A 22,844-nucleotide genomic window follows, 5' to 3' on the forward strand; every position below is an offset into this window, starting at 1 on the left:
AAGCACTAAGTGTCATAAAATACACACAAATGTAAACCCAACTAAGACCACTCTTGACCTAAACTCCCAGACTTCTTAAATTTCAGAGTGCTATACATACACGAGTATTTAATAAACATTTGAAAGTTGGAAAGCTAATTTTGTCAGATTCTGATTTTTAAAGAACTTATCTTCTAGAAAAATCATAAATCCTAACATGAACCTTAAAACAGGCCTGGACAAAACCAAGAGATAAGAAATCCTATTATTAGTATCTGGATGTATAACCTAAAAAAGTCAGTTGGGAAGTCAAAGAGCAATATAGCTGAGAAGTATATATAATAGAAAACAGTGAACTAATGTAGATTCTTTAACAGGGAGTATCATAACGATGCTATAGCAGAGGAAGACCCTTCTGACAGAGATTAGAATACAGAGGAATAAAAAGAAAAAGGACTAAACAACACGGACCTACCATATAGCACAGGGAACTATATTCAATACCTTGTAATAACATATAATGGAAAAAATCTGAAAAGAATATGTGTGTGTGTGAATTTCTTTGCTGTACACCTGAAACACTGTAAATCAACTATAGTTCAATAAAAAATAAAATAAAATAATAATTTTAAAAGCAAAAAAAAAAAAGTCAGTTGGTCTCTGTGTTTCAGTTTGCTCATCTGAACAATGGGTACAGGAAAACAGACATCACAGTCTATTTATCTGGTCTACCTACCCCACAGCTTCGAGGAGACCAATTTCATACAATATCCATTCATTTAACAAATACTTATTGAGTGAAACAAATAACCACGTTACACAGCAGTATGTGTCACACAACCCTGTAAGTCATACTGGCTTTCTCAGACTGACTGAAAAAATGAAAAGTATACTGGAAAAAAAAAAGCATATATAAAAGCAAATATAAAATATTAACATCTGTTTAATTTTGAAGGTGACTACACACATGAAGATCTGTTACATACTTTTCTGTACTTCTCTGGGTAATTAAAAATTTCATAATTAAAAACTAAAATCAGGACTTCCCTGGTGGCGCAGTGGTTAAGAATGCGCTTGCCAATGCAGGGGACTCAGGTTCGAGACCTGCTCCGGGAAGATCCCACATGCCATGGAGCAACTAAGACCGTGCACCACAACTACTGAGCCTGCGCTCTACAGCCCGCAAGCCACAACTACTGAGCCTGAATGCCGTAACTACTGAAGCCCGCGCACCTAGAGCCCGCGCTCGCAACAAGAAGCCACCACAATGAGAAGCCCACGCATGGCAACAAAGAGTAGCCCCCGCTCGCGGCAACTAGAGAAAACCCTTGCACAGCAATGAAGACCCAACACAACCAAAAAATAATAATAATAAAATCCTTTAAAAAAAAAAGAGAATACATTCTCCTGCAAACTAAAACCACAAGGAGATACCATTTCACACCCACTATGATGGCTATAATCTAAAAGACAGACAATTACAAGGATATGGAAAAACAGGAACTCTCACAATTGAGCTAGTGGGAATATAAAATGGTTCAGCCACTTTGGAAGACAGTTTGGCAGTTTCTTAAAAAGTTATATATAAATCTACCCTATAACCCAGCAATTCCACCCATAGGTATATAGCCAAGAGAAATGAAAATATACATCCACACAAATATTCAAATCAACGATATTTATAATAGCCAAAAAATGAAAACAACCCAAATGTCCATCAACTGCTGAATAAACAAAATATATGGTATATCCATACAACAGAATACTCCTCAGCAATAAAGGAATTAAGTACTCATACATGCTACAACATAGATGAACCTCAAAAATATTATGTTAAGTGAAAGAAGCTAGACACAAAAGAGCACATATTGTAAGATTCCATTTAAATGAAATGTCTGGAATAGGCAAATCTGTAGAAACAAAAAACATATTAGTGGTTGCCTAAGGCTGGGGATGGGAATGGAGAATAACTATAAATAGACAAGAAGGACCTTCGTGGGATGATGAAAATGTTCTAAAATTGGCTTATGGTGATGGTTATACAACTCATAAAAATCACTGAATTACACAATGAAAATGCGTCAATTTTATGGTACATAAATTATACCTCAATAAAGTTTTTTAAAAAGAATGTATTTTCTTAAACAAACAATAGAATGATAACCAAAAGGTGTTTTAAAACAATTAGCTAACTATATGGAAAGGGAAGAAACAGAATGGAGGGGGCAGAGATGAAAGCTAGACTTCACTGAACACACCTTGTGTTCACTTTTTTAAATTTCCCTTTGGAACAATGTATATGGTCTATAAAACATAAAATAAAATTGAAAGGGAAAAAAACAATCCTTAAAAACTGAAGGAACATAAAAACAAATGAACCTAATTGTGTATTGAATTAATGGCTTAACAACACAGAGAAGTTACTTCAAATGACTATAAAACAAAATTATTTGTACGTCCTTAGGAGATCAACATTAAGGACAAAAAGAACCGCAAAGAAATCACAAATTTTTCAGTAATTGTGTTGTTAATAATAACGCTGTCATTTTATTTTGATTCAAATATATTACATATAATATATATGACTTTCTATATACGCTATAATATATATATGATTTTATGTATGCGTGCATCCGTGTGCTTGTGTGTGTATGAAAAAGGGAAAAAGTAATGTGTTACTTAGATAGCATCAAGATTTTCAGCATAACAAAAAAAAAGGATACAAACATAAAGTCAAAGAAGTTGAATAAAACTCTGTAATTCTAAGTTTGAATTAGAAACATCATTATAAATTCCTGATTTTTTTAAAAGAGAAAAATACAAGTGTTAGCAAGCTCTGTCCATAGAAAACGCCTAGAGACAGTGGCCAACCCGGTAGCACTCAGACTGTTGTCAACAAAGAATTTCAGTTCCTTGGAGAAATTGCTAATCCCAGGCCCGAAACAGGAAATATACAAAAAATATCTGGAACAGCTCTTCACACAAGAAATAAAGGACATTATCAAAGACTATGGGGATCATGACAAAGGACTCAGAGTCAACCTGAAAAAAGTCATTGGCCAAAGATGGAGCTGAGTATTAGGAAAAATGACACCTGTATTTGATTAGAACACATTTAAGTCTGTTAAAAATCCATGAGTCACACTGATACTAAAGGAAAATAAATATCAACAAAGAAACTTTCATTGGTCTTTGGAGAAACTTAGAGAATCAACTAATTATTCTGAAAACTGGTAAAACAGGGAAAGATGAAAGATTTATCTTTGTATCTTGCCTTTCCTATAGGAGCTATCTCTCAGGGTAATGGATAAAGTAAAATTCTACTTTACAAAAGAATTATGGAATTTTGAGTATCACCATTTTGCAACTTCTAATGAAATAATGGAACTAGCAATGACAAACAGTAGCTGCTAAAGTTTTCGGGGAAGAGCTAACAGTGAGTGGATCTACAATGGATGGATCAGGCTGGTAACACCTGAACCCACTAATCAAACTTAACATCATGAAAAGACAGACAACAGACATTATGTGCCTTCTGATGTGTAGCAATAAAAGTATACAACTAGGGACTTCTCTGGTGGTGCAATGGTTAAGAATCCGCCTGCCAATGCAGGGGACACAGGTTCAATCCCTGGTCCGGGAAGATCCCACATGCCACAGAGCAACTAAGCCCGTGCGCCACAACTATTGAGCCTGAGCTCTAGAGCCCGTGAGCCACAACTACTGAACCCACATGCCGCAACTACTGAAGCCCACGCTCTCTAGGGCCCGTGTGCCACAACTACTGAGCCCGCTTACTGCAACTACTGAAGCCCATACGCCTAGAGCCCATGCTCCACAACAAGAGAAGCCACAGCAATAAGAAGCCCACACACCGCAACGAAGAGTAGCCCCCACTCTCTGCAACTAGAGAAAGCCCACACGCAGCAATGAAGACCCAACACAGCCAAAAAAAAAAAAGTATACAACTCAACATCACCATCCTTGCCCGCCCCCCCCCCCACACACACACAAAAGGGAAACTGAGTATGATCCAGCCTCAGGTCTAAAACACCAGTTTACAGGCAACACAAGAGAGGGATGGAGGATGCTGTTGGAAAAACCATCCCAGAGATGCCACCAGCATCTTTACATAAATTGCATAGGACAAAAGACCTGATTTATTCAACAAACCAAAAGCGGAGAAAAAGAGGAGGAGAAAATTTAATACATGTATGGACTTTGTTTGGATTCTGATTCAAACAAGCCATTTTTTAAATGAGATAACTGGGGAAATCTGAACAATGCTCAGATATTCAATGATTTTAAGAAATTACTGATTTTTACAGTGTTATAACACTGTGGTTTGCTTAAATGAAGAGTCTTTAAGAGATACACACCGAAATATTTACAGATGAAATTATATGATGTCTGGGACTCCTTTCAAAATAACCTACTGGGGGGTTTGAGGAGTGGATCAGGATATAGACAAAATAACACTGGCCATGAGTTAGTAACTGTAGGGCTAGGTGATGGGTACATGGTGGTTCTATACTATTTTCTCTGCTTTTATATACGTTTGAAATTTTTCATAACAAATTTTTAAAGAGAGAGTAAGAGAGAACATTTTCCTGATGCGGTGTTCAGTTAAGGAACATTACCACCATCTCCTCTGTCCCAGGAAAATTTTAATTAGCCAGTTCAATTTTCATTCCTTGACCCCTGAATTTCCCGTCAGGAGAAACAAAGACCCAGCGGACAGCTTCCTCTTACCTCACACCTACGAAGAATAACATTGGTCTCTCAAAGTGAAGGCAGGTTTGTGGTGAAATACAAACAACCAACCAAGTTTCTCTAAAAAACTCCTCTTTTCATAAGGGTGCCAAGAGGGTAACTCTATGAAAGCTCAGCAAAGTTCCTGTTCCCACCCTGCCAAGGCACACTGCCAAGTTCATGTTCGTGGTTATCCCTATATCCGAAGCATGCCTGAGGACACCCTGTGGTTCCACAAAAACACACGTTACCTCCACACTTTGCTAAGCCTACTTATGCTGCAGATTGCCAGCACTGGTTCCAAACCAGAGCCCCAAGAAATAAACCCTGAGCTCTCAGAATTTCCCAGATTCTCAGGAATTCTGAAACACCTGCTGTTCTGCCTTCACCCAGCAGGTGGCGCTGACTCCCCAACTGGGACATCACAGCAGCCACAGCCCTGGGAGTCACTGCCTTGAGATATTTATATTAGCCTTCTTTTCCCACCTGCTCAAGAAGTGCTCCCCTGGGACTTCCCTGGTGGCGCAGTGGTAAAGAATCTGCCTGCCGATGCAGGGGACACAGGTTCGAGCCCTGGTCCGGGAAGATCCCACATGCCACAGAGCAACTAAAAGCCCACGCCACTACTGAGCCCGCACCCACGCGCCACAACTACTGAAGTCCATGCCTAGAGCCCGTGCTCCACAAGAGAAGCCACCGCAATGAGAAGCTCACACACCACAACCAAGAGTAGCCCCGCTCGCCACAACTAGAGAAAGCCCGCGCGCAGCAATGAAGACCTAACGCAGCCAAAAATAAATTAATTAATTAAAAAAAAAAAGAACTGCTCCCTGTAATTGATCAGCCTTGTGTACAGCTGTTGGGTATAGGAGAACTGTCTGAGAAATAGTTTTGTTTAGTTGAGCTAACGTGATTCAAGATAGTCTACTTATAAAAATAGGGCTGTGATTTTCCAATAGCAATCCAGACTGGAAAAGGATTCACCTTCTTTGGGGGGACCAACAGGAAGGCTGTGTGACCATGTGAACACTAGCAACATGCCACTGTTCTTGGGTGTGATGGATGCTACAAGGTTTTGATTACAAACACATATACAAACCCATAGACCAAGGTGCTTGCTATGAACTGAATGTTTGTGTCCCCTCGAAATTCATATATTGAAGCCCTAACCCTGATATGATGGTATCTGGAGGTGGGGCCTTTGGCAGGTAATTAGGTTTAGATGAGGTCATGAGAGTGGAGCCCTCATAATGGGATTGATGTCCTTATAAAAAGATGAAGGGGGGTGGCTTCCCTGGTGGCGCAGTGGTTGAGAGTCCGCCTGCCGATGCAGGAGACGCAGCTTCGTGCCCCGGTCCAGGAAGATCCCACGTGCCGCGGAGCGGCTGGGCCCGTGAGCCATGGCCGCTGAGCCTGCGCGTCGGAGCCTGTGCTCCGCAACGGGAGAGGCCACAACAGTGAGAGGCCCGTGAACCGCAAAAAAAAAAAGATGAAGGGACACAAGATCTCTTTCTCTGCATGCATGCCCCAAGGAAAGGTCATGCAAGGGCATAACTAGAAAAAGGGCCCTCACCAAGGAGCCGACCATGCTAGCTCTCTGATCTTAGACTTCCAGCCTCCAGGACTGTGAGAAATGAATGTTTGTTGTTTAAGCCACCCAGCCTATGGTGTTTCATTATAACAGCCTGAACTGACTAAGACAGCAGTACAATTAACTAGGCTTGTTTAAGATCATTAGAGAAGAGGAAAAGTCTACAACAAAGAAGGATTATAAGGCTTCGCTCCACCCTTCTAGAGCATCAAATCTAACATCTCTCCCCACCCCTCACATTCTGAGCCCCTGAAGAGCCAGTTTTGACTCAGCTGAGCAGACTTTTAATAACCAGACTGCCAATGAAAGGGCCAAAGCACAAACAAGTGAAAAATCCCATTTCATCATGCAAATGATGAGGAAGTTCTGGGTTTATACTGCAAGAGCTTTGTCTCCAGGCCACCCTAATCTTCCTTTCCAACTCCCACTCTCACCCTCATTCATTGCCACATACAGAGAAGCAAGCCTCAGTGTGCCCTTGGAAGGCAGGGCAACCTCTAACTCTTTCTAGGCCATGTCCAAACCAAGCAACCAGGACCCCAAACTTCACAGACCCTACCTGGAAGTGCAAAATAATGGTCCAGATCAGGCCCAGGGTCAGCTTGGGGTTGCCATCTGTGATGTCATCGTTGCGAATATTCACAAGTTTCACCTGAAAAAGAAACAAAAGCTGGTCTCAGAGCTCTGTGACTTTTTTGTTTTGATTTCATTTTTATAGATTTTCATTATTTATTTGCAATTAAATTGGGTTTTTTTGGTGTACAGTTCTGAGTTTTCACACATGTACAGATTTGTGTAAGTACCACCACAGTCAGGATAACAGAACAGGTACGTCAACCCAAAAAGGTGATCTCGAGCTGCCCCTTTGTAGTCAAACCCTGCCCCCACCCCTAAATCCTGGCAACCACTGATCTGTTCCCAATTTTGCTTTTTCCAGAATGTCATATAAATGGAATCACACAGTATGTAATCTTTTGATAATAGCTTTTTTTCACTCAGCATAATGTCCATGAGATCCCCATCCAAGTTGCTGCATGTAAAAACAGTTTGCTCCTTTTCATTGTGGAGGAGTATTCCACTATACCAATATACTACACTGTAATTATCCACTCATCTATTGAAGGACATTTGCGTTGTTTCCAGTTTGGGGCAATTATGAATAAAGCTCCTATATTTATGTACAGTTTTTTGTGCGAGCACATGTTTTCATTTCTCTAGGGTAAATTCCCAGGAGTGGGATTGCTGGGTCATATGGTATATGTTTAACTTGATAAGAAGCTGCCAAACTGTTGGGTTGGCCAAAAGGTTTGTTCGTTTTTTTTCCGTCAGATGGCTCTAGTAGCCCTTAGTTGTCTTTAACTTCATTCAAAACAATTTTGTTAGATTGTACGTGACAGCTGTCATATCAGTGTGCATTTAAAAAAAGACATCAGGGCTTCCCTGGTGGCGCAGTGGTTGAGAGTCTGCCTGCCGATGCGGGGGACATGGGTTCGTGCCCCGGTCCGGGAGGGTCCCACATGCCGTGGAGCGGCTGGGCCTGTGAGCCATGGCCGCTGAGCCTGCGCGTCCGGAGCCTGTGCTCCGCGATGGGAGAGGCCACAGCAGTGAGAGGCCCGCGTACCACAAAAAAATAAAAAATAAAAAATAAAAAAAAATAAAATAAAAAAAGACATCAAAATTGGTGAATTTTTGTGTAACCATTTTAATGTTGAAGAAAAAAAGCAACATTTTGGCGAATTATGCTTTATTATTTCAAGAAAGGTAAAAATGCAACTGAAACCCAAAAACAAATTTGTGCAGTGTATGGAGAAGGTGCTGTGACTGATCGAACATGTCAAAGGTGGTTTGCGAAGTTTTGTGCTGGAGATTTCTCGCTGGACGATGCTCCACGGTCAGGTAGACCAGTTGAAGTTGACAGCGATCACATAGAGACATTAATTGAGAACAATCAACATTATACCACGCAGGACATAGCTGACATACTCAAAATATCCAAATCAAGCGTTGAAAATCATTTGCACCAGCTTGTTTATGTTCGCTTTGATGCTTGGGTTCCACATAAGTTAAGTGAAAAAAACTTTCTTGACCGTATTTCCGCCTGTGATTCTCTACTGAAACATAATGAAAACGTTCCATTTTTAAAACAAATTGTGATGGGCGATGAAAAGTGGATACTGTATAATAATGCGGAACAGAGGAGATTGTGGGGCAAGCGAAATGAACCACCATCAATCACACCAAAGTCCGATCTTCATCCAAAGAAGGTGATGTTGTGTACACGGTGGGATTGGAAGGGAGTCCTCTATTATGAGCTCCTTTTGGAAAACCAAACCATTAATTCCAACAAGTACTGCTCCCAATTAGACCAAGTGAAAGCAGCACTCGACAAAAAGCGTTCAGAATTAGTCAACAGAAAACTCATTATCTTCCATCAGGATAACGCCAAGACCATAAGTTTCTTTGATGACCAGCAAAAACTGTTACAGCTTGGCTGGGAAGTTTTGATTCACCCACTGTACTCACCAGACATTGCACCTTCAGATTTCCATTTATTTAGGTATTTACAAAATTCTCTTAATGGAAAAAATTTCAATTCCCTGGAACACTGTAAAAGGCACCTGGAACTGTTCTTTGCTCAAAAAGATAAAAAGTTTTGGGAAGATGGAATTATGAAGTTGCCTGAAAAATGGCAGAAAGCAGTGGAACAAAAGGGTGAATATATTTGTTCAATAAAGTTCTCGGTGAAAACGAAAAATGTGTCTGATTTTTACTTTAAAAGCGAAGGCACTTTTTGGCCAACCCAGTATCTTCCAGCGTGATTGTACCATTTTGCAATCCCACCAGCAAAGCAACCTTGCAAACACATGCTATTATGAGTTGCTTTTTAATTAAGTCACCACAGCCCTGACTTTTTTCTTTTTCTTTCTTATTTCTTCAAGGTTGAAAGGGGGAGATCTGCCCCTTGTCCCTCACTGGTCTCTGGCCTGCTCCTGCCTATTTCCCCTCCTTTGTTGCAGACATCCCCACCTGCCCACACCTCCCATAGCATATGCTTTACTCCTAAAATCTCATTCCAGCAACACGATGTGCACAGACACACAGGCCCTTCCCCCACCAGGGTGACCAACCATCCCTGGATGCTGGAAACTGAGGGGTTTCCTGGGATGTGGGCCTTTCAGTGCTGAAACCAAGAGGGTCCTAGGAAAACCAGCCTACTTCCACTTCCACCTCCACCCCTGCGAGTGTCTGCTGTACCCTCACGGAGGTCCTGACAACTGTGGCAAACCGTCCTGAAGCTGCCCTCCCTTATCTCTTCAATTGAACTGAAATCTTTCATGTACTAAAGAACCTAGTGACCTCAAACAGAAGCCTCACTTCTCCCTTACACTATGGTGACCGGTGCTGTAGACTGAATGCTTGTGTCCCTCCAAAATTCATATGTTAAATCCTAATACCCAATCTGAAGGTATATGGAGGTGGGACCTTCTGGGGGTGATTAGGTCTTGAGGGAATGGAATTAGTATCTTTATAAGAGAGACCCAGAAAGCTCCCTCGACCTTTCCATCATGTGAGGTCACAGCTAAAAGCCATCCCTGAACCAGGACCTCACCAGATACCAAATCTGCCTTGATCTGGGACTTCCCAGTGTTCAGAACTGTGAGAAATAAATTTCTGTTGTTTATAAGCCACCAGGGCTGTGATATTGTGTTACAGCAACCTGAAGGACCAAGACACCTGGGCAAATTCTTTCCCTTTTCTGTATCTCAGTTTCCTCTTCTGTATATTGGGAGTGGGACAACCTGCTTCTGGTCTAAGTGCAGGTTTTCTAACCACAAGCAGCCCACAGCTGGCAGGCTGGCAGTATCAGCCAAGTCCACGTTCCTCAGTCCCAACTCTGTCAGCTTTCCCCTTGTTTTCTGAAGTCTACCTTCCTTGGCCAAGCCACCTTCCAACCTCTGCCAATCTGTTCCTTGGAGACTTCACACCTAACTCCTACTTTTCCTACCTCATCTTCTATCACCTTTCTTGGTAATTGTCACACTCATCTCGATGACCCAAGTATCACCCATCTGTACAACTCGTCTGCCTTCCCACTTCTGATGACTTTCATTTTCACTCTGCTTTGGCCAGCTGCACAGCTACAACCTCACCATAAGCAAGAACTGCCCTAGAGTTCTCTCTGCCCTTCTCTGTGTCCACTGTTAACCGCTCACATTTTTACTGTAGCCAAGTAACCAATCTCCTCTCCATCCTTACTTACATTGCTAGCTAATCAGTTCTTCTCAATTCACCTTTTGCCCATTAAGGCCCTCTCTGATTTCCTGTAACTCTACATACAGACATTCCAACGCTGCTCTCTCCGGTCCCCTAAACATGTCAGCCTCCGATGCTCCTACCTCTTTTCATTTATCAATTTATTCAACAAATATTTATTAAGTGCTGATTATGGACCATTCATGATGACAGGTGATGAAGATAAAAATGTTAAGTAAGATCACGTTCCCTGTCCTCACGGGCCTACAGTGCATTAGAGCAAACAGAGAAATAACAATAAAGTAATAAGTATTATATTAGAAGCAAACTGCTACAGGAGTGCACAGAAAAAGAATTTCCCAAGTTAATGAGAATTACTGGTAAGAGTGACAAAAATGAACTAACTCCAAAAATATGTGTACCATCTAAGGTCATCGTGACCGGTGCTGTTGCCTGGCGACTGTAGCTATACCAAATCTTTCCAAACAGCTCTCTAGGCAGATGATCTCTGACTCCCTTATCCATCCACCTTCCTCCTCTCCACAAACTTTCTCTGTGTCTTTATCCCTCCTTCCTTCCTCCTCCCTGTATCTCAGAAGAGGCATTTTTTCCATTCTTTTTCAAAGAAACCACGTCAGCTATGCTCTGTATCTCATCCCTCAATCCCTGGGCTTGGTTCCATCAATTAGGAAGCAATGGGAGGAAGAAACGTGTGTAGAAAGCAGCACGGAAGGAGCGTTAAACAAATGTCAGGAGACCTGGGTGGAAGTCCCAGCTTTGCTCTACCTTGTGTGATTTGGGGCAGGTCATTTCTCAGTTTCCTTCCGTATGAAACAAAAAGGCTGGACTAGAGGGTCTCCAAGGCACCTTCCAGGGTGACATGCTCTGACTCGTACTCCTCCTCACTCTCATTCTGTTCTCTCTTCACTGGCTTCTCTCCCTGTGTCTAAAAATATGTTGCCATCTTCCTTCTTTATCTAGGGAGGGAAAAGTTTCTTTACTATGTCCTAAACACTTTTCTGCTCTACTGAGGCTGTTCTCTTAAGTCACCAGTGCTGCACAGCTGAGCCCTTCGCCTCAGCTCCATGTGCCGTTCAGCCATCCTGACCATCCCCTCACCCAGTTCTCATGATGATGGAGCACTCTGGTTTTCCCTCTTCCTAGACGATGTACCTTTTCCCATCTTCTGTGCTGGTTTATTTTTCATCTTCCCTTTGACCTCCACCCGAGGTGAGTCCATCTTTTATATCTTGCTCTTCTCTAAGACTCTCCCCCTCAGACAGGCCACAAACTCTATGTAAGGACCTCCAAATGATTTGTCCAAACACAATACAGCTGCTCACTAGCAAGCAAGACTCAGAACTGCATCGGTCAGATTTACTGAGGGCTTACCAGGAGCACTGAGAACTTCTAGGGACCCGATGCTAACATTCCCTGGCAGAATGGGGAACACACGGGACACTCTTACCTGTCGCTGCTTTAGGAAGTCCAGGGCAATCTGCACATTCTGCAGCCTGTGAAAACGCATCCTGCCCTTCTCCCGGGGCTGCAAACAAACAAACAAAAGGGATGTTAATTTCAGCTACACCAATTTACCCATGCAGACCTCTTTCCTCTTTCATTTCAAGGACTAAAAGACCACAAAGAATTCCTCATGATTGAAGCCAGGCGTGGTAGCATCACATAAAGCACCCCCCAGGGCAGGAGCGGTGTGTGTTTTCACCATGCTTGCTGAGGCCCCAGAATGCCTTGTTTACCACTAGGATCCCCGTGAACACACAGCCCGTGTGAATGCAAACGCTTAGGTAGTGCTGCAGCTCCTCTACAGGTTCTTTTGCAGTCGTACGTGGCAGAACCTGATTCTGGATGTGACGTTAATGGGAACAAAGACTTGCCTCTATGGCTCCCCGAATCGCAGTTAAATGCTACTGTAAGGAAGGGTAGAAAGTCCTAATTGCATACTGCACAGTAATGGACAGAGCCAAGTGTATTACAAACCTGGCAAAAGAAACTAGAGGTAGCCAATTTTATAGTAGGGAATGAGGAGTTACACATGCTCAACAAGCAAGTGAAAAAACCTACAATGGAAGGCAGAAATCAGGAAGAAACCTATTTTCTAGGAAGATGGGTGTTGGTGTAGCAACACCCTTTACCCCAGTATGAAATACCCAGAGCAAAAAAGACCTTGATGATGTAGGGCTGTTCAACACGGTCCTCCAAAGAAAGGTATTTCCTGCCAGTCACTCGGTCCTGGATGTCATACAAGCCACAGGGGAGAGGCCCACCTTCACCCAGTGCCCCTGGTGCCCGTCCCCACCGCCTCGGCCACTGCTCAACTCCTATCCCTCCAGAAGTGCAGGAAGTGTTTCCCCAGTGGGTACAGGCAGGGACGGCTACCTACCTCTGGAACATTTTCTCCTGCCCACTTTCCAATGCTGTTTTTATTTTACTACAATTGGGACTAAAACATTACTCTCACTAGATCATACCCAATTCATTTGTAAATGTCAAATTGGTACTCTTTAAAGGCCAATAAAATACAAGGTAGCTCTGTTGTGGGCACCTGCACAGAAGAAACACTGCCCCGGGTTGAAATGGGCAAAAAGTAACCCACCATGTGGAAAGATGGGGTGGAAGCATCTCTGTGGGGGTCCCCTAACCCTTCTAAGCAAAACTCCCAAACCAGAGTAATGGACAGAGAGGATGAGGCCTCTCTGTGAAACAGGATGACTTCATAAGTCAAAGTTTTAGGAAAAATCTTCTTAGTGAGAACCTCTTCTCAGTCATTTCAGCTAAACTAATTGTGACTATAGCTTAGAAGATGACAGAGCCTGTGAAACTGAAGACTCTAAGGCAATGGGAAGGGAGATCAATGAGGTGAAAAGATGACTTTAAGAGGACAGGGAATGGGGATATTGCCTAATCCCTCTTTCTGGAGAAAGATCATAGGCTATAACTTAGAGCCTGCAAGCAGAAAATGGCCCTCTTACACACTCTAATCTTTACTCCTAAGTATTCCCCACCAAAAAGACCCTTAAGAACATGCAAGTTAAATATCTGTCCTCTACAGCAACTAGAGATGTTATTGACCAAGCAGAGTATCTCCATGCAGTGAGTGGTTTGCAAACACCAGGCTCTTCTGAAAACAAGTGACATGGTGTGTGGTGAGAACCTGGAGGCCAGAGAGATGGAGAGTCCTCGTTAGTCTGGAGTGTGGAGTCATAAGCAATAACTGTCATGCTGTCAACTAAGCTTTCCACGACTCTGCGATCTAGACTCAGACAACACAGCAAGGCCACCAGAAAGCCATGGGTCTCCAGGTCACAAAGGGACTTGATGCCACCAAACACCATTATTCTTTTCGTGCCAGCTACTCTCAGATAAGCAAAACAATTCCCACTCCAGGATCATCTTAACAGTGGCAAGAGGCACAATTAGTTTTAACCACTTTCTTTGGGACCCAAATTCCCAGGTGGACAGGGAAGAAGGCAACTGGTAACTGAGCTACTTGAAGACCTAGAGAACCCCAAACTCTCTGATGGCCCTGCAGTGCCAGCTGGGATGCTGGTGGCCCCAGGAGGACCTACTACATCATCATCATCTTCCTCCTGCTCCTCGCTGTCTGTATGGCGCCAGGAGGGCATGCTCACCAGACGGAGGGTCTTCAGCCCTGCTGGCTCCTTTGGCCACCAACCGAGACAAAGACACGACAGAGTAACAGGAAATTCACAACACATAAATGAAAAGGAAATGAATTCAGGAAAAAAAAGGTGAAAATAAATATGAAAATACCCTCCCACCTCCAGAAAGATGCAAAAACCAAATTAAGACCAGAGCAGATGGTTATATTGAACACTTCTTATGTTGAAACACAGCTTTAATTTTCCACGGCCACCCACCCTCCCTACTTCTGTGAATCAAGTAAGGCAGAGAGGAGGATGAGAATAACCATGAAAGACATATTTGGGTGGTTTTTTGTGAAAAGATGATATTTTACGACTATCTCCATAAACACCTGTAGGTTTTCAAAGGTTAGGAAAAGAAATTAGATTGGAGTGGTTTTAACCTGTTTTTTAAGCAACATCACTGAAAAGAATCACTTTTCAATATAAAATCACTACAAGTTCATCAAATATACCAGCCAAATTGCCCAAAATATAACTTTGTGAGCACTGTTAAGTCCAGCACAGTGAAAGTAAAATTCTGATTACTTAGGAGATTTATAAATGAGGGCCAGAGAAGAACTAGAATTCATATGTACTGGCTATGTTAATAAAAGCATCTTTCAATTTTAGGCCATTAAACATTATAAAATTAATTCTATTGTAAGACCAAAAAAAAAAGTGAAACCAAAACAAAGGCCCCAGGGGATGGCAAGCTCCAACCGTGGAAGAAGCTATTACTTAGGGAGTGAAATCTAATGTGCCAAATCCTGCCCTTGAAACACAACAAACAATGACTAAGAATTCACAGAAGGCGGTGAGCACGCTGGCTCCACCAGCTCCTCGAGCGGTGTGCCTCTCCAGAGCACACCTCCCTCACAGGTGTTTCCAGTATTCAGCCCTGGCCTTTTCTAAATGAAAAGTATGTTGTCTACAACGCTCGAGATAGAGCAGGAGCTGCACAGGATCACAGGCTTCCATTAGGCTCCCATATAGGAAACAATGAGCCCACAGAGAGGTTACGCTGATCCCTCAAAGTGAAGGTAAGAACTCATGAGCCAAGAGGTTCAGACAGCCTTTGCTCTCAGATAGGTAAGTGTTTCCACAAGCCACATTTAATACATCTGGGGAGGAAGCAGGCATGTTTAATTATCCAAGGAGCCCAGAGTACTCCATCTGGGGCTATGCTCAGACATCAACTTCAGCACTTCTCCAGCCCTGTGAAAGACAGTGAATCCCAGAAGGGAGAAAGTGAGGTGATTTGGAAAAAAAATGACTCTAAACACCTGGGCTTTTAAATGTAAATTTCAGGTCTTTGTTGAATATAGAAATAGAACAATTCATAGTAGAAGCAAAAATAGGAGGAGTCTATATAGACTAGAAATAAAGCTGTAGGAAGAAAAATACACCTTATTCAAAAATCTTTAGGGCTTCCCTGGTGGCGCAGTGGTTGAGAGTCCGCCTGCCGATGCAGGGGACATGGGTTCGTGCCCCGGTCTGGGAAGATCCCACATGCCGCGGAGCGGCTGGGCCCGTGAGCCATGGCCGCTGACCCTGAGCGTCCGGAGCCTGTGCTCCGCAACGGGAGAGGCCACAGCAGTGAGAGGCCCGCGTACCGCAAAAAAAAAAAAAAAAAAAAAAAAATCTTTAAATGTAAATCTGCTATTCCTGAAACAACAGCATCTATAAATAGATAAAGAACAAGTAAGGAGAAAACATGCAAATATGAAAGGAACAGAACCGATACCTAATTCCATCAAGAAATGAGAATATATGATACATCAGGTTAAATTAAGATGAAATTACATCATTTATAAAGTGTTAAGTCTGAGTTAGAAATAAAGTCCACCAATTACCTCTACTACTTTTTCCTCCCATGTAACACAGTGACAGCCACTGCCCTAGCACTCAACAAGGTGGACCCATATGTCATTAATAGGGCCACACCTGTGAGGTCAACTCATTAGGAGAAGAGAGGAGCTCACCAGTTTGATGCCTGAGAGGACCTCCAGCAGAGAGATCAGGTTATGGCCATCCCGCAGATCTTCATAAAGATCATTGATGTGCTTCCGGACCTGTGCATGAAAGTGAAACAGACTGATTTTTATTCTATCTTGAATTATTTTATTATCTACACAAGAATCTCTGGTCCTAGGTAAACACAAATTAAAGAATTTGAAACTGGAAACAACAAAAAATTCAGGAATTTTCAGGTTGGAGTACAATACATATGAAATAGTAACACTTAACAGAAGTGTATGTGTGTTTTTTTTAATTGAGGCCAGGGACTTCCCTGGTGGCACAGTGGTTAAGAATCTGCCTGCCAATGCAGGAGACATGGGTTCGAGCTCTGGTCCAGGAAGATCCCACATGCCGCGGAGCAACTAAGCCTGTGCACCACAACTACTGAGCCTGCGCTCTAGAGCCCGCAAGCCACAACTACTGAGCCTGTGAGCCACAACTACTGAGCCTGTGAGCCACAACTACTGAAGCCCGCGCGCCTAGAGCCCCTGCTCTGCAACAAGAGAAGCCACCGCAATGAGAAGCCCACGCACAGCAATGAACAGTAGCCCCCACTCACCACAATTAGAGAAAGCCCGCGTGCAGCGACAAAGACGCAACACGGCCAAAAATAAATATAAAATAAATAAGTAAATTTATAATTAATAAATAAATTGAGGCCAGATACATTACACACTCCAGCCAACCATGAAAAATACTCCAGCAAGTTTGGACTAGGGATGGGGAGTCTTAATCATCCTGAAACATCTCAGAAATTATTATGGACCAAAATGTGAAATGAGAGCAAGTGATGGACAGATGAGACCAGTCAGAGTCAGAAAAGCCTTCCAGAGTGCTACGAAGGAAACTAAAATGCTAGATACCCAGTATTCCATACAGTGTACCTTAATTTAACCTCTTTCTTACCAAATACTTTTTTTTTTAATTTATTTTTGGCTGAGTTGGGTCTTGGTTGCTCCATGAGGGCTTTCTCTAGCTGCAGCGAGCGAGGGCTACTCTTTGTTGCGGTGTGCGGGTTTCTCACTGCGGTGGCTTCTCTTGTTGCAGAACAGGGGCTCTAAGCACGAGGGCTTCAGTAGTTGTGGAGCGTGGGCTTCAGCAGTTGTGGTACACGGGCTTCAGTATTTGTGGATCGCGGGCTCTAGAGCACAGGCTCAGTAGTTGTAGCGCACGGGCTTAGTTGCTCCGTGGCATGTGGGATCTTCCTGGACTAGGGCTTGAACCCGTGTCCTCTGCATTGGCAGGCGGATTCTTAACCACTGCGCCACCAGGGAAGCCCCTTACCAAATACTTCTAATAGTGAACTTGATAATTCCTTTTGGGAAAAAGCAATTCTAATTTTATAACTGAAACTATGCAAAAACAAATAAATATCACTTTAGAAAAATGTGTGGGTAATGTCAAACATTGTGCTAATGCCTTAGATGTTATCTCATCTATCCCTCATATCCATAAGGTAGGTATTGTTATTCCTGTTTTACACATGAGGAAATAAGGCACAAAGAGGTTAAGTAACTTGCCTAAGGTCACAAGTGGAAAGACTGGCCTCAGTTTGGTCTTTCTGCTATTAGTCTTTGCCATTACTACAATGCTTTGTAATCAGACATAATCTCATTTTATTTACTTAATCCAAACAACTGCCCTGTGAAGTTTATTTATTACTCCCATTCTATAACAGAAACCGAGGAAGCTAAGGCTCTGAGTAGTTATGGTCACATAGCTGTAGAAAGTGCCTAAAGTGACTGATTCATTCCAAGTCTAGTGACAACTTCACTGAGTGATATGCTCAAACACAGAATCAGAAGACAATTGGAAATTACAAGGAAGAAGATTCTTTTCAACATAATTTTCTAGATAATAAGAGAAAGGGTTACTCTTCAGAATAGTGGATTTCTAGTCACTGGAGTTTTTCAAACAGAGACTAGGATATTGGAATTTCTACATTCACACGGAAGATTGAACTATAAGTCCTTTCCAACTATAATATTCTAGCATTCAAAACAGATTGCAGGGGGCTTCCCTGGTGGTGCAGTGGTTGAGAATCTGCCTGCCAATGCAGGGGACACGGGTTCGAGCCCTGGTCTGGGAAGATCCCACATGCCGCAGAGCAACTGGGCCCGTGAGCCACAACTACTGAGCCTGCGCGTCTGGAGCCTGTGCTCCACAACAAGAGAGGCCGCGATAGTGAGAGGCCCGTGCACCGCAATGAAGAGTGGCCCCCGCTTGCCGCAACTAGAGGAAGCCCTCGCACAGAAACGAAGACCCAACACAGCTATAAATAAATAAATAAATAAATAAATAAATTAAAAAAAAAAAAACAAACAGATTGCAAATCAGAAAAGATAAAGGCTGGAAACATCTCAGTAAACTTCCTAGAAAAGAAAGGACTTGAAGGATTAGAAAATGTTTGATAGAAAGAAAGAGGAGGGGAAAACCACATAAGGCTGGGTATAGGGGTGGAAACATGCAAGACATGCATGTTTGTATGTGTGTGTGAAGGAATAAGAAGTTGACAGGTAGATAATCCAACTGGAGAAAATGGTTCATGATAAATTGAATAACAGGTTTCAAATATTTAAAAATTAAATATAGGTTTCAAATATTTAAAGAATATTTCTTCAATTTTTTTGTGCTACTGACAGTATGACACACATTTTAGTTTAATCTGCAATATTAACATTTTCTCCCTCACTTTCTTAAGTTTAGACAATGAATGAAGTGATACATTTACCTCAGACTTGTATCACTTGTTGATTTCCATGGTGTAAATACTCTCTTGAAATGACCAATTTCAAGCTATTAATATAATATCACTAAAAGCAATATTGGGAAGAAATGTACAGTAGCACACCAATATATAGAATTTCCATCAGAGAGATACAACAGACGTAACTGACCTCAACAGCACAGATGGTAATAACATAGTAAAGTAACTGAAGTGATGAGCTTTGAATATTTATTACCTTTATTTTAAATATAATTTATTTAATTTTAAGTTTACATAATTTAATTTTTAATAATGGCTGTGCTCAGCAAATAGCTCACAAAATTCCTGAAAGTTTAATATTTGGCTCTCACGAGCCCATGACAGTTGACTCCAACACACCAGTGGCTCTAAGGTTTCAAGATCCCTCCCTCATGTGGGTCCAAGGGTTCAACCACAGTGCACCACTCAAGAAATTAGCAGGTCATAGGAGTTGGAAAGGAAGTTTGATTTGACAAGTTCAATTTGAAGTATGTTGAATTTAAAACAACAGCAAAGGAGCTACAAATGGAAATGTTCTTGAAGCAGCTGAAAATACCAGAATTTAATCTGGGGCAGCTGAGAACTTAAGTTGAGAAGTCATATGCATAGAGGTGCTAGCTAAAGACATGGGAGATGTTGGGCTTTCTGGGTGAGGGCAAAAAAGAAGAGCAGAGTGCTAAGGACTGAGCCTGAGGGAACAGCCAAAATTAGAAGGCAGGAGATGGGAAAGCAATCAACAAAGGAGGGGGGGCGGGTAGGGGAAAAAGCAGCGAAAGAGGCAGGCAACAAACCAAGAAAGTATAATCAACGAAGAGATGATCACCAGTATCAAATGCTACAGGACAAGGAGGACGAAGACTAAGAAAGGCTTTCTGAATTTTCCTACAAATAAGAGTGTTTTTTGTGAGAATAATTTTCTAGAGAGTGGTGGAATGGAAATCAGATTTTAAATGAACAGTAGGTTTTAAAAAGTCAGAAATTATTAAATACTTGATATTAGGGTTAAGAAGAGAAGAAACAGGGACTTCCCTGGTTGTGCAGTGGTTAAGAATCCGCCTGCCAATGCAGAGGACACGCGTTCGATCCCTGGTCCGGGAAGATCCCACATGCCGCAGAGCAACTAAGCCCGTGCGCAGCAACTACTGAGCCTGTGCTCTGGAGCCCACGAGCCACAACTACTGAGCCCAAGTGCCACAACTACTGAAGCCCGCGCGCCTAGAGCCCGTGCTCCACAACAAGAGAAGCCACCGCAATGAGAAGCCCACGCACTGCAACGAAGAGTAGCCCCCCCTCGCCGCAACTACAGAAAGCCTGCGCGCAGCAACGAAGACCCAATGCAGCCAAAAATAAATAAATAAAATAAAATAAATTTATTTAAAAAAAAGAAGAGAAGAAACAATAATGAGGGATTTATTATTGACAGGTAAGACCTGAACATAGGGTATAAAAATCAGGAGTGGTCATCAAGTAATTACTTAAATAAATTACATAGGGTTGCGGACCAGGTGAGATCGTGTTATCAATAGGATACCAAACACCATGGAGTGCTGAAAAGAAAAAGGAAGTACTTGAAATGTAAAGTTAGTTTTACATCAAGGCTCCAATATCTCCTTCTGAAAATTCCGGTTATGTTTTACACCTGTGAATAGCAAAATTCAACCACCTTACAAGAAATTTAGGGGCTTCCCTGGTGGCGCAGTGGTTGAGAGTCCGCCTGCCGATGCAGGGGACACGGGTTCGTGCCCCGGTCTGGGAAGATCCCAAATGCCGTGGAGCAACTAAGCCCGTGCACAACTACTGAGCCTGCGCTCTAGAGCCCATGAGCCACAACTACTGAAGCCCACGCGCCTAGAGCCCGTGCACAACTACTGAGCCTGCGCTCTAGAGCCCATGAGCCACAACTACTGAAGCCCACGCGCCTAGAGCCCGTGCTCCGCAACAAGAGAAGCCACCGCAATGAGAAGCCCCCACTCGCCGCAACTAGAGAAAGCCCACGTGCAGCAACAAAGATCCAACACAGCCAAAAATAAAATAAAAATAAAAATAAATAATAAAAAAAATAAGGAACTATGATAATCAAAAAAAGAAAAAGAACTAGCTAACACTTACTAGTGCTTTTACCTCAAAAAATTTTCAGATGCAGAGGGGGGATTTGGAGGGCTCAATTAACATCCCAAGATCATACAGCTTAATGACCAGGCCAATCAAATCCAGGTCGGCCCCCTTCTAAAGTCTTCACCATTTTTGTACATGCTACATTGCCTCTGAAGTTTTCCACAAATCTCCTAAGAAAAAGTCTGGTGGACTAAGCACCAGAAAAGTATTAGAGGCAGCCAAGTGAAGCCAAGAGTGCTCAGAAATCATCCATATATATGTTTCTTTCCAACAAATAATCATGCTGCTCTGTTAACAAACAAGATGAGTGAAAAACTTCAACTATCCAGGTCCTTGCCTGTTTGTACTCCCTGTGAAAATCACCATCAAAATTAGTTCTTTAGAAATCTCCAAGGAATATGTACAAATGGCTAACAAACTCATGAAAAGATGCTCAATATCATTAGCCATAAGGAAAATGTAAATCAAACTGCAGTGAGATACCACTTCACAACCACTAGGATGGCTATAATCAAAAAAGACAGATAATAAGTGTTCATGAGGCTATAGAGAAACTGGAACCCTCATACACTCCCAGTGAGAATGTAAAATGATGCAGCTGCTTTGGAAAACAGTCTGACAGTTCCTCAAAAGGCTAAACACAAGTTACCATACAACTCAGTAATTCCACTCCTAGGTATATATCCAAGAGAATTAAAAACATATGTCCAGAAAAAAAAACAAAAACAAAACTTGTACATGAATGAATGTTCATAGCAGCATTCATTGTTCACAGTAGCCAAAAAGTGAAAATAATCCAAATGCCTAAATATTATGACATGTGAAAGAAGCCACTTACAAAGAACCACATATTGTATGATTCAATTTACATGAGATATTTAGAATCGGCAAATCTATAGAGACAGATAGTAGACTGGTAGTTGCCTAGGGCTGGGGGAGAGGATGGGGGGTTGGTTAGGGATAATGATTAAAGGGTACGGGGTTTCTTTTGGGGGATGAGGAAAATATTCTAAAATTGATTGTGGTGATGGCTGCGAAACTCTGTGAATACAATAAAAGCCATTGAAATGTACACTTTAAATGGGTGAATTATGTGATATGTGAATTAAATCTCAACATAGCTATTTTTTAAAATTAATGAATGGGGCTTCCCTGGTGGTGCAGTGGTTAAGAATCCGCCTGCCAATGCAGGGGACACGGGTTCGAGCCCTGGTCCGGGAAGATCCCACATGCCACGGAGCAACTAAGCCCATGCGCCGCAACTACTGAGCCTGTGCTCTAGAGCCGCATGCCACAGCTACTGAAGCCCGGATGCCTAGAGCCCGCGCTCCACAACAAGAGAAGCCACCATAATGAGAAGCCTGCGCACCTCAACAAAGAGTAGCCCCCGCTCACCGCAACTGGAAAAAAGCCCACGCACAGTAACAACGACCTAACACAGCCAAAAAAAAAATTAATGAAATTTAATTTAAAAAATTAAAAATTTTGAGACCAAGCCAATCCTCCCTAATCAACATGCATTAGTAAGCCAAGGAAAACTCTGCTCTCCCAATTTTTAAAAGATTGGCTTGAAGTTATGAAAAAATAAACAGCTTCCCCCAATTTCCAAGTGGCTTTAGCAAAGGGAATAAATTGCACTTAAGTGCTTGGAATCAGGATCTGAGCCCAAAGGGACTTTAAATATTACTTAACTCTAATATACTCAGTTTACACATGAGAAAAG

At 42.3% G+C, this 22,844-nt stretch overlaps 1 protein-coding gene across 12 annotated transcripts in view; it reads right to left on the reverse strand.

The window, feature by feature from the left end:
- The window catches only part of MACF1 (microtubule actin crosslinking factor 1), a gene marked incomplete at its 5' end in the record, with an annotated part of 344,512 nt that overhangs the window by 192,117 nt on the left and 129,551 nt on the right, over positions 1–22,844 (reverse strand). For 7 of the 12 annotated variants that reach the window (XM_081226357.1, XM_081226358.1, XM_081226355.1 and 4 more), the window contains 3 exons: positions 6,882–6,974; positions 12,045–12,122; positions 16,224–16,313. In XM_081226357.1, coding sequence (XP_081082483.1) covers positions 6,882–6,974; positions 12,045–12,122; positions 16,224–16,313 — 261 coding nt within the window. Of the gene's footprint in view, positions 1–6,881; positions 6,975–12,044; positions 12,123–14,163; positions 14,257–16,223; positions 16,314–22,844 lie in introns of all 12 variants that reach the window. The other 5 variants (XM_081226365.1, XM_081226352.1, XM_081226350.1 and 2 more) reach the window with 1 other exon arrangement.

This window comes from Mesoplodon bidens (assembly GCF_964165515.1).
Source record: "Mesoplodon bidens genome assembly, chromosome: 2".
Taxonomy (NCBI): Eukaryota; Metazoa; Chordata; class Mammalia; order Artiodactyla; family Ziphiidae; genus Mesoplodon; species Mesoplodon bidens.